Genomic DNA, 14,073 nt, shown 5'->3' with positions numbered 1-14,073 from the left:
GGTCTGTCTTAAACTAACAATTTCTACTAAAAATATAATAAACAATCAAGAATATTTATAAAATTTTCGCTGCGTTGATGTTTACTCTGTGAAATAGAATCTGTGGTAATATTGATAGCGTTTCACTTCAAACAAATTATAATAAAACTGGTGATGTATCAAGATAAAAATATTGTTAGATTATTAAGAATTCATAATAATTTGACTGATTTAAAATTTCATTTTTATTGCATTAACTATAATTTGTAATTGTGTAATTTATATAGTACGATATAATTCAAGAATAAGAAAATTTATATTTTTTATTATTTCCCGTGGTGAAATGGCACCCCTATCTTCAAGCGCCCTTGTGCGGTGCACAACCGCACAGCACGGCCCTGATGATAACCTATAAACAGGTAGTTATTGATTAATATTCTTCAACTAGTTGGCCATTAAGAATGCTATCGTTGTTTGATTGAATTTTCTTAATTGGGAAATTGTTTTCCACAGAAAATAATTTTTTAAGAGAAAAAAAAACTTTAATAGAGTTTATCTGTGCATATTTTTTTATTTATATATTTTTCTTTTTTAGCGATGGCAGCGAAGGTGGTTTGTTCTGTATGACGATGGAGAGCTGACATATTCTGTGGATGAACATGTAAGTGTGTGTTAATCTGATATTCTAATGTTTCTATCTTCTTTTGGATGTAATTAATATAGGAATGACAATGAGAAGTGGTGTAGCAGGTGGAATCAAGAGAAAACCAGAATACAGATTCAAGATGAATTAATCTGAATACAAAAGATGTGCAGTTAGTCATATCTTGTAACAAAGTGATTAATACACAATGAATAAGAAGGCTAATGAACAATTAAATTAATATTTCATTCACGTGGGGTAATATCTTCACTTTATAACTAACAAGCCATGGTTTCCAATCCCACCATAGTATGGACATTTGTGAAAGTCTTTTCGTGGTAGATGATATTTATCGTGCAAGTATTAGACTACAGCTTTGATTATGGGAGATCTGAAGCGGTTTGAAAAAAATGCCATGTTTGGTTTAGAGTTTGTGGATTTTGTCTAACTCATGTAGAGTACTCAAGTGTTTTAGAATAAAACACTGTAATATTATCCATGTCTTCTATTATTCTATCTATCTTATTCCTTACTTAGTATTACTTCTTTCCCCCCCATCCCCCTTTTTTTCTGCTGCTAGATAGACCTCGTCTTTAAGATCTATCTGGCGTGGAAATCCCTGAGCAATCGTACACAAATCAATTAAGAAATTTATTTTAATTTTTTGACTGCATCACTTAATTGATCTAATTTATGTTAACAGTCAGGGCGAGAAGAAGACAAAATGTAATCTTACACTTCTACACAAATATCCAAAAATGCAAGTCGTGGTTTGCTGTTATATTTTACTCCCGCAGGTTTGTTAATTATTTTCAGGATAGTGCATTGGCTTAGGAGTTAGAATCGGGCAATTGTAAAAACAAAACATATTTATTTTGACTTCTAAGACATGATACAAAGTATAGAAAGAATGATTAAATACTAACTTAAACAAAATGCACCATATATCACACTTTAATTCACTAGATTATAACACTTTTACTAGCAAAATTACTCAATCTTACTTATCACAGAATACCCTCTATGGGACAAATATAACTCATAAGCATACACAATTGTTATAAAAATGTTATCACAGTTAATTCTCTGCAATTACAAGTAATTCTTAATTAAGGTTAATTCAGATATTGTATCAAGCATCACGAAAAATCAGATAACATTTACAAAACAAGTTCTTCAAAAAAAAACAAGACATTCAGTTCACAATACAGCCGCCTGTTAACAATTAGGCTCTTTCTTTCTATTTACGATTTCTGCGATACACATTTGTATCGCATTCTGCAAAACAAAACGAGGGCTTACTTGTTTACAATTTCCCGAGAGGAAAGTTCGATTCATTAATGATACACATGAACACTTCTATCAGGTCAAATCCTTGATAGTCTTCCTTCGAATTATGCACTGGAGTTCTGCTGTGGCTATCCGCAGCCTAGCGCAAGCAGGCGGCAAAAGTACATCAGGCATCAGTGGCAGGAAATACAACCATCCTTCAACTCGTAGTCTATTCCCTTCCCATCACTACAGTTCATATTTCTATGATAATGACTAATCCCTCTCTGTTCAAGGTTATCCCACCTACCACATCTTGCTATACCATATCTCTCTCTCTTTCTCTTTTTACTTTGATTACTCTCATTTCTCATGTTCTTTGCTCTTGTCTGCTTCCTCACTGTTATCCATTCCATTCTTTGGTTGACTATTACTATAAGAAGCCTATGGAATTTTTTTTTTTTTTTTTTTTTTTTTTTGCTTGTTCCAAATTAAATTAAACTTGACAAGAAATTTGTTCTTGTTTAATCATTTATCCAAATGTAAGCAAACAAAGTTTTCTTGTGAAGTATCATCACAAGTTCTTATTAGTGGGAGCCATATCCAGAAGGAGAAAAAGGGGTCAACCTAAATGGTTATAACTTTAATAACAGAATATATGCAGATGACATAGTAATGATAGCGGAACCCAAAAGAAAAAATGGTGAACCTAATAACCAAACAAAATAATATGGCTAAAGAATACAGCATTGATCATAAATATGGACAAAACAAAAATCTTGGTAATTGGAAAAGATGAAGAATTCATCTTTTTGCAATTACCAAGATGAATCAATAATTGAACAGGTAAAACATCAACTATTTAGGAACAGTAATAACAGAGCACTTAAATACCATGACCACTACTAAATATAAAATGTCGACTGCATCTTCATCATTTAATAAGCTAGGTAAAATCTGAAAAAATAATAAAATCTTCAAACCTCAAAATAAAACTATATAATGCAATTATAACACCCACTATGTATATGCTTCAGAAACATGGACACTCAAGAAGATGGAGATATGAAAACTGGAGGGGCTTTCAAGATGAAATGTCTCAGAAAAATAAATAAAACAAAATGAAAACAAAACAAAATGAAAAGAAAACAAATGAAATTGTAAAGCAAAACCTAAACTATACAGACTCATTAATAGACAATGCAAAATGTTTAAAAAAGATCAAAAGAAGACAACTTCAATGGACATGTTGAGAGAATGCCATCAAAAAGGCTACCCAACCTCACTCTATATGCAAGATTAGAAGAAGAAAAAAAAAAAGAAAACCAAGAACTCAATGGATAACAGTATAGACCTATAGACAGCTCACCATCCATACAAGAAACCGAGACTCCTGGAGGTTGTTGTGGAAACACAGAAGACTCGATTCATCCCTGACGGAACAGGACAGTAAGCAAGAAAGTAAGTAATACCCAGAATAGATGCTATGGTTGAATTAATGCAATAATTATATATTTCCCATATATATATATAAGTAGTAAAAAAGGTGTAGCACCTTATAATAAAAAGGTGCTACACCTTTTTCTTAGATCAGAGATATCTGTAGAAAGTTTTTGAGTTAGTTCTAAACTTGAATAAAGGATTAAACAAGAATATAATTTCTTGGCAAGTTTAATTTAATTGATAACCAAGTGAAAAAAACGTTTTACAACTATCTTTGATCCAGAGTATTTTTATAATAAAGTGATAAAGTTTTTTGCTATTTGTGTGTGTGTGTGCGCACATGTATGTGCGTATGTTTATTTATTGGTTGGCTGAGGATTTTTTTTTTCAAATATATATATATATATATATATATATTTTTTTTTTTGTATTTTTTTTATTTATTTATTTTTACATAGTCCAGAAACCCTGCTCTAGAGATTGAGCATGCAACTTTTTTCAGCCACTTCAGGCCTCCAATAAGTGGTTTCACACCAGGCAATGAAATTATCTTCCACCTAAAGACAATCACAAACATCCATGTCCATGGCGGGATTCGAACTCACAACATGTTTGTTAGAGAGCGGGTATGCTAACCACTTGGCCATCCAGGCTGACAAAAATATGGGAAATAGATTACTTCTGCATTAATTCTTCATTAATTCAACTCACTGAGTGACCTAAAAGGATAATCTAAACATTCTGAGTGAGCTTTTAGATTAATCTGAGATTTTGGAGAGGGAACCTCTGAACTTTAACAGTACCTGTCAAAGAATATATTGAGTTTAGTAATGATCCTTTCAGGTCATTACTAAACTCATTACATTTCAGTGATCTTGAAGATAGCTGGAGTTTTTGGAAAGGTCTCCTCACACTTTAACAGGACCTCAATAAAGATTGAAACCTTTATTAAGGTTTAGGTTAGGAGCACTATCCAGACTAGTCTGGATAGTGCTCCTTCCCATAATGCATAGCATTATGCACATCTGAAAAGGAAGTATATTTTTCATAATGAGATACTAAGGTATTTAATGAGAAGTCATCAGCCTGTATGTACAAGTAGCCTAGTTGTTGAAGATAGTTCATGTGCAAACTTTGTTTGCTGACACTTGGATAAAGGATTAAAAAATATATAATTTCTTTTGCAAGTCTAATTTAATCTAAAAGTCTAATTTAATTAATCTAAAAAGTTCTGATCAAATCCTCTCAAGCTAAATGATATTCTAAGGGAAATTCATTATAGCAAATTAATCACTATTGCTGCAGTCCTAGTGAGTTTGCTATGGTGAGAGTTTTTTTCTCTCTTGTAGTCATTCTCGCATCTTCATATCCTCCACCTTCCACTTGTCTTTCTACAACTGCTTCTCTCTCTCTCTCTCTACTCTTTATTTATACTCATTTCATTTTCCCTCTATGTGGTCTTTCTCTCACTGAATAGCAGTCACTTCAATATTATTATTATTATTCAGGCCTCCATGGAGTCAAAAGACTCATCGTGGGAGGTCCTTCCTAAGAACATAAAGTCTGTCAAGACTCATCGAGGGGAGGTTCCCCCCTAAGAAACACAAATATGTTCAATATGTTCAATACTAAACTCATTCACTGTAGTTCATCTCTTTTGAACTATTCCACCTGCTCTTCAAATTTACTTTATACATTCACATGCTTTTTGGCATCAAGCTTAACCAGCAATCATACAATTCATTATTTTTACTCTCTTTCTCAATTAACTATTGTCATACCTGAGCACACCAATCATTTTGTCAACTGCTATTATCCTTTACCTACTACAGCAACTTCTTCAGATCCCTTTCAGTATTTTTTTCCTCTTACAGGTCATTTGTGCTCACAAATACCACAGACTATGATACTTGTTTTCATTCCTTCCATACACAGCTCAGTGATTCATGTAATTAAGACACTCAGACACATATCTCATGAACTCTATTCACCACACTCTTGATCAAATTTCCATACTGTGTCATGATCTTCCTATGACACTTACTTTGCCTTATAAGCTTCATCTTTCATTCATTCATTTTCAGTCAGTTGCTTCTTCAAACATTTAGTTTCTTTCTCTGTGCTTCATACATAACAGAAAAGGCAGAGTAGCACACCTATCCCTTACCTTTTAATATTATCATGAATTGATAGTATAATAAAAAAGAATATGAATTATCAGTATTAATACAGTTAATATGAAAATTTGTACAGCAAAAATTGCTGTATAAATGCTCTAAAGAAATAGAAAAGCATTTGATGAACACATATCATTATGAAAAGCAAAATGCATGACAATCAAATCGCTTCAGAACCAGCAGAATGATAGCATTTGAGTACTTAGTATTGCATTGAGCTCTCAACCAGAGAATGGTGGAGGGGGGAGTAAGACAACAAGTACTATACATAAAAAAGCAATTATACATTAAAAGCAACAATGATATCATGATATTTAATAAAGGAAAAAAAAATTTCCTGAAACTCATGTTCAGTTATATAAGTTAGTCATAATATCAATTATAACATATTCAGTAGAAACAAGATCAAATACCGCAAAAAAATCTTACAGATGATATAGTCATGTTAGATGAATGCCATACAAGCATTTTAAAACTAGGGTAGAAAAAATAAAAAACGAAGTTGCAAACGTAAGTTTCTGTGGTTTAGCAGTTCTGTGGGAAGTTTTCGGTATTGAGACCACGTTATGATGTAAATAAAGAGTTTAATAATAATAATTATTATTATTCAGGCCTCCATGGGGTCAAAAGATTCATTGCAGGAGGTCCTTCCTAGGAAACACAAAGTCTATCTTACCACTCATTGACCGTTCTCACTCTCACCACTCTGTTCATGCAAAGAAACCACTCCTCACCCTCTTGCTCACAGTTTCCTTTCATAACTTCCAGGGATGGTCTCTTGTCATCACACCTTCCCACTGTTCAACCAAGTGAAAGAACTTCCCAATGTCAACCCTGTAACCACCTCTCAATAGTTTACAAGTCTCAATCAAAATAAGCAATTAAAACCCAACAAGTTTCGTAAGTTGTAAGACTTGCTCCATCAGGGGTCATGGTACAGAAGCCTATTAACAATTCATTATATATATTAGATGTATAATTAATCTGTTACACATAATAGCTTGTACAAAATAATCTGTACCATGACCCCTGATGGAGCAAGTCTTACAACTTACGAAACTTGTTGGGTTTTAATTGCTTATTTTGATTGAGACTTGTAAACTATTGAGAGGTGGTTACAGGGTTGACACTGGGAAGTTAAGCCAGCAAAGGTTGGTCGATTGGTAGAGCCTCTGCTACTAATGGCTCAGTTAAGCAAGTTTGAGCGCGGTTAGTAGTTGGAAGGGGATCAATCGTTCGATGCTGTTGGCACACTCTCCCTCGATGAGTCTTTGGACTCCCTGGAGGTGTCAAATAATAATAATAATAATAATAATTGATAAACTTTTATTTACATCATAATGTGGTCTCAATACTGAAAACTTCCCACAAAGAACAAAGTTACTTGGAGGCAATGTGAATCTGAACTTAATAAAAGAATGGACAGCACTATAAGAAGCAGAGTGCAAGAAACAAATTGGATGAATGTCTAATAACAGAATTATAAAATGACCAGGGATTGGAAAGAAAGTAGAAAGAGAAAGAAGACTTAAAGAAGAGGTTCTCTGTATTAAAAGAAGAGTAGAATATATATCCTCATTTATTTGGTTACATTTACATTTTGATGAAATTCTTGTTTATCACTGCAGACAGTTTTCCTCCTTTATCTTTGAATATGGATGAGGAAGTAATTTCCTCATTGTGTAAGATCTTGGTCAGATAATAACATCTGAACTTTTCTTCTGGCAGTTTGAGAGTTGAAATAATCATGAAACATTAGAATAAGTGCAGATGCAGGTAACTAAAACAGTATCAGTTTTATATGAAATGGTAGTTATGAGTAGGATTTTTTGTGCTCAAGTGCCTGGATTTGAATTCATTGTGTTATTTAATGTGTTATTGGATTCAGACTTGATGAGTCTGAATCCAATTTTGTACATGTTAATGATCACAAAAAAATTGAATATTATTCATTTATGATATTTATACTTCTTGTTTATCTTTACTAATAATGCTTTACTTGTTTATCTTTACTAATAATGCTTTACTTGTTTATCTTTACCTAATAATGCTTTACTTGTTTATCTTTACCTAATAATGCTTTACTTGTTTATCTTTACTGTTTATTATCATATCTACAATTTTAATACTATATAGTTAATATTGAATTTGGATTTAAAAACATCTAACGTTATTTCACCTTTATATTTTAATGTGTTTAGATCCAGTGATTTAAACAATTTTGTGGCCCAGGATTAACATTCAGTTAATAAAAATAATTACGTTTTTTTTTTTACATTTAAAATCCAAATCAAATAAAATCCCAAAATACACACACAAGCATAAATTTATATGCTTGTGTGTGTCACAATTATGTTATGGTAGTTTTCAACTACAGTTTATACTCTTTCAATTTGCACATTACATATAATATCAACTTCAATTTTGTTTTTAATTTTTGAAGAAATTATGTTATTACTCATTTCAGCAGAGTTGATTTAATGTATGATTTCACAATTTGCACAATTTTTCGTGTTCCAAAAAATAAAAAGCAAATAACAGTTTACAGTTGTAACATTTAGTAATAGCATTTTCTAAATATTGTTCTCTAATTGTTATTATCTCTTTTCTTTTGGTTAATCACTATAGACCTTAACAGGACAGGTAAGTAACAGGTTGCTAAATCCTCTAAGGCAGGGATTCTGAACCTATGGTATGCATACTATTGGAGGTATGTGAGCCTTACTGGTACATCTAATATCTTGAATTAAATATAGTGGTACACCACTGGAAAAGGTTGAGAACCCCTGCTCTAAGGCAATACTTGATTCTACTTGTTACAGGGTAATGATCTGAAATATAGAGTTCATTAACATATTAGTATTTACATATTCACATCAACATGAAACGATATTTTGAAGCTATAGTAAAGATGAATTTATAAAATGAATGATCTTTTACACACTGGCAATTAATATATCAGGCAATCTTTATATTAAAAACATTAATATAATTGGTGTGTTGTAAAAAATGCTTAGTAAAATGTAGCAAGTGTGCTTGCTACATTTTGGACTACTGTTAATCTACATACATCTATCATATTATACAGTGTATTCCTTGCATATTGTGTTTTCTATCCCCCATAATATTTTTTGAAAAGTCTTTAAAAAAACTCATGAGAATCTATGAAGAGGTACATGAAAAATGTTCTCTCTTGTCACTGTCAAGCATACAAAAAGTAAAGATGTAATTATGTATACATGTTAAGTGTGCCATAGAAAATTCCAATCTTGTTGATTATAGTTATACTATATAATATTTGCATAATTCATTGCAAGTGAACAAGTGAAACAGATAGTATATTATTTCTTGGCCACTACTGAATCAGAAGACTCGTTGCAGAAAGCCAAACTCTTGCCTTGAAAACATTTAGCTTTGGAGCACTCAGCACTTTACTATGGCAGTGCACTCTATACTTTCACCACTTACCATGTAAAAAAAAAAAAAAAAAAAAATCTGCTTTCCACTTCTTTCCATCCTTCCTATGCACTATTTCCTATTTCTTGATAGGTTCTTCTCACCAACTTGTATATGTCTCAATCACATGGGTAACCTTTATGATATTTTGCAATATTTCCTAAACTTCAGTTCCCTGTCTACCAAACCAATGGTTTTAGGATATCTTGCTTCCTCCACCTCCTGAAGCAAAGTGCCTCCAACAAAATCATTCCATTTTATCTTCCCAAAGTACCAAACTATTCAAATTCTCTTGTAACATGCACATCAAAGCTTTCTCTGCAGTTTTCCTGCCACATCTGATATACAAACTGGCCTGTTCTTTGACACTGCTAACTTGGATTCTTCTTTATGCAGTAGCACTGTTTTTCTATCCTTTCACTCTTATGGGACTTAGTTGCTCAACAACACAGGAGCAGTTTCATCTCCTTAATATATGTGGTAATGTCTGATCTAGTCCCATAGCCTTTCCAAGCTACTTAAAATTAAAAAAAATTTCCTGTACTGCTGGTGTCTCTTTCCCACTGTTGTTCAGTACTGTTTCCAATCCCCATCCCAACTTGAAATACACTAACAAAATACTCAATATACATTTTCCCCTGTAACTTAAGCAGATGTGACTCATGTGCCATCTCCAACAACTAAAGTCAGTCCTACATTCTTGCCCTTCTTTAATTAGCTACATAACTGTACAATTCTCTAGATTTTATTTTGCTTTCTCGGTCAGTTTCCTTTCATATGACAATATCTTTTTTTTTTTTTTTATTATTATTACATCACACCTCCAGGGAGTCCAAAGACTCATCGAGGGAGGGCATCTACTCTACAACTCTTCGTCTCACTACTCCACCAACCTTCATCATCTAACACCAACGCCATCTACCACTGACTAGTACTTTCACAGACAATCGCAAACATCCATGCCCACAGCCATTGGCACACCCCTCCTTGGGTGTGCCAATGGCTGTGGGCATGGATGTTTGGGGGGAGCCAAGGAGTCCTGGCTCCCTCAAAAAATCTTTTCCTAATTAAAATTCTTTTTTTTTGTAATTTATTTATGTTGTGTCATGTTTTCTATTTCTATACTACTTATGAATTAGCGGTCACATAAGGTAGGAATACCCTATAGCTCCTGGGAATCGTGGCCATTGTGAATGCAAGGCGAACAAAGTAGTGCTCGGGCGATACTTTGGTTTGCCCGAGCCGGGCCAGAGATCACGAGTATCATGTATTGGCAATCACTGCAGATGCTCAGTCATAGGTCGTATACAATGCGTAATGTGTATTTTCAAATCGTCTACTCAACTCTTCCCCCCTTCCAGATTAAATCATGAGTACTCGGCCCCCTCCTAGATTAAATCCTGAGTGCGCCACTGCCCACAGCGGGATTCGAACCCACAGCCTTTTGGCTGGAGAGCAGATATACTAACCACTCAGCCAACCAGGCCGGCAATCTCATTCACTACTTTTGTCACCTTCCTAGCCTGTGCCTTATATCCCTCATGCCACTGGAGGGAGGTGGGGGGGGATATCCTATTTTTTTAAATTTCCTCCATAACATCTTTCTTCTCCTCAGGCATTCTGGCATTATTATTAGAATGTCTACTTTACATGCATATGCTCTACTGTTTCTGTTATTTGCTTTAATCTTTCTGTTACTCTTTTTTTTCTTTTTTTTTCATGTGTTCAGAATCATAAAGGCTTCTTGCTTTCTGTATTTATCATATTTATTGCTTTCTTGAGCTTCAGGTTTCAGATAAAGGAATAGCTATGTAGAGGCATGTGAACTTTCCCCTTTTTGCTTTGGTCTGCTCTACTACTATAATTTGAAGACTATCTCATGTGGAGATGTATTGCCAGTTACTGTATTAGAGTATGTATTATATAAAATATAAGTAAATTTGGTTTGAGTAACTTGCAGGAACTGGCATATTATGTTGACTGGACTGTACTACAAGAGATGCAAGAGGCAGCAACAGATTTAGGTATTGTGGCAGACAATAAGTGAAATTCAGATAATAAATTGTATTCACTGTTGATGTGAGACCAAGATCACATACTATGGCTGTTAAGCTTTGTCTGTCTTCATGTTTCTTCATATTTTTGTTTTCATCTCTAGATCAATTTTAATGTGTATGCATGGGTTTTCTTTTTTCACTTCTGTTCCTTTTTCCAGTCACAGTTGTACTCTACTATAGCACATGCCAAACACTAAAATTTATTAAAAGTATATGAATACAAATTACACAGCATGCAGACCAGCAAACCAAGCAGGTTGGCAATATACTAAAGTGTATATGCAGTTCTCATCAGAGACTAGGCATGAAGTTTAATGTAATTCCATTTCTCACCTTTGAAACTTTAAAAATTTCAATGCACAAGTGAATTGTCTACTTAGTGTCAACTAATAACGAATACTTCTTATCTCTTTTAATATGGTTCACTGCCAAGTGAAGCCTTTTGCATTTCTTTTACAAATACATAACTTTCAAACATAAACAACTGTGTAGTTGTTGATTTCTAATGAGAACATTCAAAACAGCTGAAAATCTTTAATTGAAGGCGTTAATTAATAAAAGGTAAATATGCTGATCATTGGTCAGATTACATTCTTTTAAAACATTATTAATATCAGAGCAACTTATGCTCCATGCACTTTTCATCACCTTTCAAACTTAATTTTATTGTGCAAAAGTTGCTTTGTCCACTTAGTAAAATGATAAGGATTTATAATGAACCTTGTTATAAAATTTAATAACCTAATTTGATTTAATGACCCTTATTTAAAATGGAGAATGTGAATTCATTTTAATAAGATTCATTGCCAAATTGAAGACTTTTAGACTCTTTTTTTCATTGATAATTATTAATATTTATTATTATGGCTATGTTATATAAAATAGAGGGAAGCAGTTCATCTTTTGTTATTTTCATTAGCCGGACACAGTACCTCAAGCTGTTATTGATATGAACAAAGTCCTTGAGGTATCTGATGCTGAAGATGTAACAGGAAATCAGTTTGCTGTCGCAATCACTGCACCCGAAAAGGTGCATTTTGTTAAAGGAACTAGTCGAGAAGAAAGTAAATGGTAAGCCATGTTTAATATTTTCGATATAGTTTTAAAAAATTTTCAGACCCCCCTCCTTCCTTCTTTTTTAATCAGCAAGTGGACTATCAAAAGTAGCAGTAGTCTGATGGTGTTCATGGGGAATGGGCTTGTTATTATTATGAAGAAAAACATTTTCAGTATTTTAGGATATTTTGCAAAACAGCTGAATTATGTGAACAGACAAAAAAAAATTACTTGTTCAGCATTTAAATATCAAATTTACAATTGGTCATTATTATTAATAATAATAACTTTATAATAAGTTATAATAAAACCAATTTACAATTGGTTATTATTATTATTCAGGCCTCTATGGAGTCAAAAGACTCATCGTGGGAGGTCCTTCCTAAGAAACACAAAGTCTATCAAGACTCATCGAGGGGAGGTCCCCCCCCCCCCCGCTAAGAAACACAAAGTCTATCATACCACTCCTTGAACTCATTGGCCGTTCTTGCTCTCACCACTCCATCAGGCAATGCATTCCATGGTTCAACCACCCTCCATGCAAAGAAACCACTCCTCACCCTCTTGCTCACAGTTTCCTTTCGTACTTCCAGGGATGGCCTCCTGTCATCACTCCTTCCCACTGTTCAACCAAGTGAAAGAACTCCCCAGTGTCAACCCTGTAACCACCTCTCTTCTATCCACCAAACTCTGCAGTCCACATTCCTTCAGCCGATCCTCATAACTATTTGTACAGTCCTGAAACCATCTTTGTTATCTGCCTTTTGTACCCTTTCCACAGTTAATTTATCCCCTTCAAATCCTGGGGACCAAATCTGAATACAGTAGTCCAAGTGTGGTCTGATCAGGGTCTTATACAACAGATTGATAACTGTTTTATCTCTGCAGGTCAGTGTCCTTCACATTATTGCAGCAATCCTCTGTGTTACCTTCACCACCTTTGCAATATGTCCCCTAAATTTCAGGTTTCTATCAATCATCAATCCCAGATCTCTTGTCTCCCCCTACTTCCTCCAGTATAACTCCTCCCATAGAGTATGCAGCATCCCGTCGATGTTTCCCAAACCTCAAGACCTTACATTTTGCTGCATTAAACCGACACTCCCCCATTCATTTGCCCATCTATCTAGCTTATTTATAATTAAAAGATACACGTTTATTTTGATTTTCTTAATGAATGTTTGTTTTAATTCTACTAGTAACTGAATTTATAGTACTTTATCCACCATTCTAGTTTTTGCATTACCCCCCCCTCCCGACCACAAAAAAAAAAAAAAAATATATATATATATATATATATATATATATATATTCTACCATTTCTATTACAAGAATCAAATATATTGAGACAGTTAGAGAGAGAAGTGGGGGCAAAGTACCAAATGTCTGTGAAGTGAATTTATTTGATTGGTGCCTCCATCAAATGGTTATGCGCTTCGCAACCATATGCCTGAGAAAGGAGTGTCCTGGGTTCGATTCTCGTCGCTGACATGAGGAGCTTAAGGATCTTTCTGAGGCATAGCCAAGTTAGCCAGTCTTGGGCATTGACAGCAGGGTTTTTCGTCCCGCAAGCAGCCAAACTGGCCCAGTGAACACATGGATTACAGTCAGGAATACTTAAGACCCAGCCATATGCCTGATTCATCAGCTATGCTGGTCCCGAGCCCAAATAAAATTTTTGGGGGATTGAGATGGTGTTGTACTCCCCCCCCCATAAAAAAGGGCCTCATGGCCGTTATATCATCATACGAATAAATAAATAAATAAACACCCTCTTTGGAGAAAATCAAAAATACATTCACTACCATTATTATAGCAAGTTAGGACTGGCAGACCATGCTTTGGACACTGCTTCACACAGGATTAGATGGAAAAAAACTAATTTGCTATTTAGAAGCCATTACATATAAGAAAGATTATTTTTAGTCAGCCATGGCTATGAAGAATTCTAACCTGAACAAGTATGGTTGCATTGATTTGCCAAAAATTTGGG

General features: G+C 34.0%; 1 protein-coding gene across 3 annotated transcripts in view; it reads left to right on the top strand.

Moving 5' to 3' along the window:
* Positions 1–14,073, top strand: part of LOC150097192 (uncharacterized) — a 336,086-nt gene that overhangs the window by 167,747 nt on the left and 154,266 nt on the right. For all 3 annotated transcript variants that reach the window (XM_090406866.1, XM_090406865.1, XM_090406864.1), the window contains exons 3-4: positions 575–640; positions 11,944–12,095. In XM_090406866.1, the coding sequence (XP_090262992.1) occupies positions 575–640; positions 11,944–12,095 (218 nt within the window). The remainder of the gene's footprint in view (positions 1–574; positions 641–11,943; positions 12,096–14,073) is intronic.

Source organism: Typopeltis vanoorti, chromosome 17 (genome assembly GCF_054136105.1).
Source record: "Typopeltis vanoorti isolate ZY-2024b chromosome 17, IOZ_Tvanoo_1.0, whole genome shotgun sequence".
Lineage (NCBI taxonomy): Eukaryota > Metazoa > Arthropoda > Arachnida > Uropygi > Thelyphonidae > Typopeltis > Typopeltis vanoorti.
The sequence above is the reverse complement of the archived record's forward strand: the minus strand, read 5'-3'. Positions and strand labels throughout refer to the sequence as shown.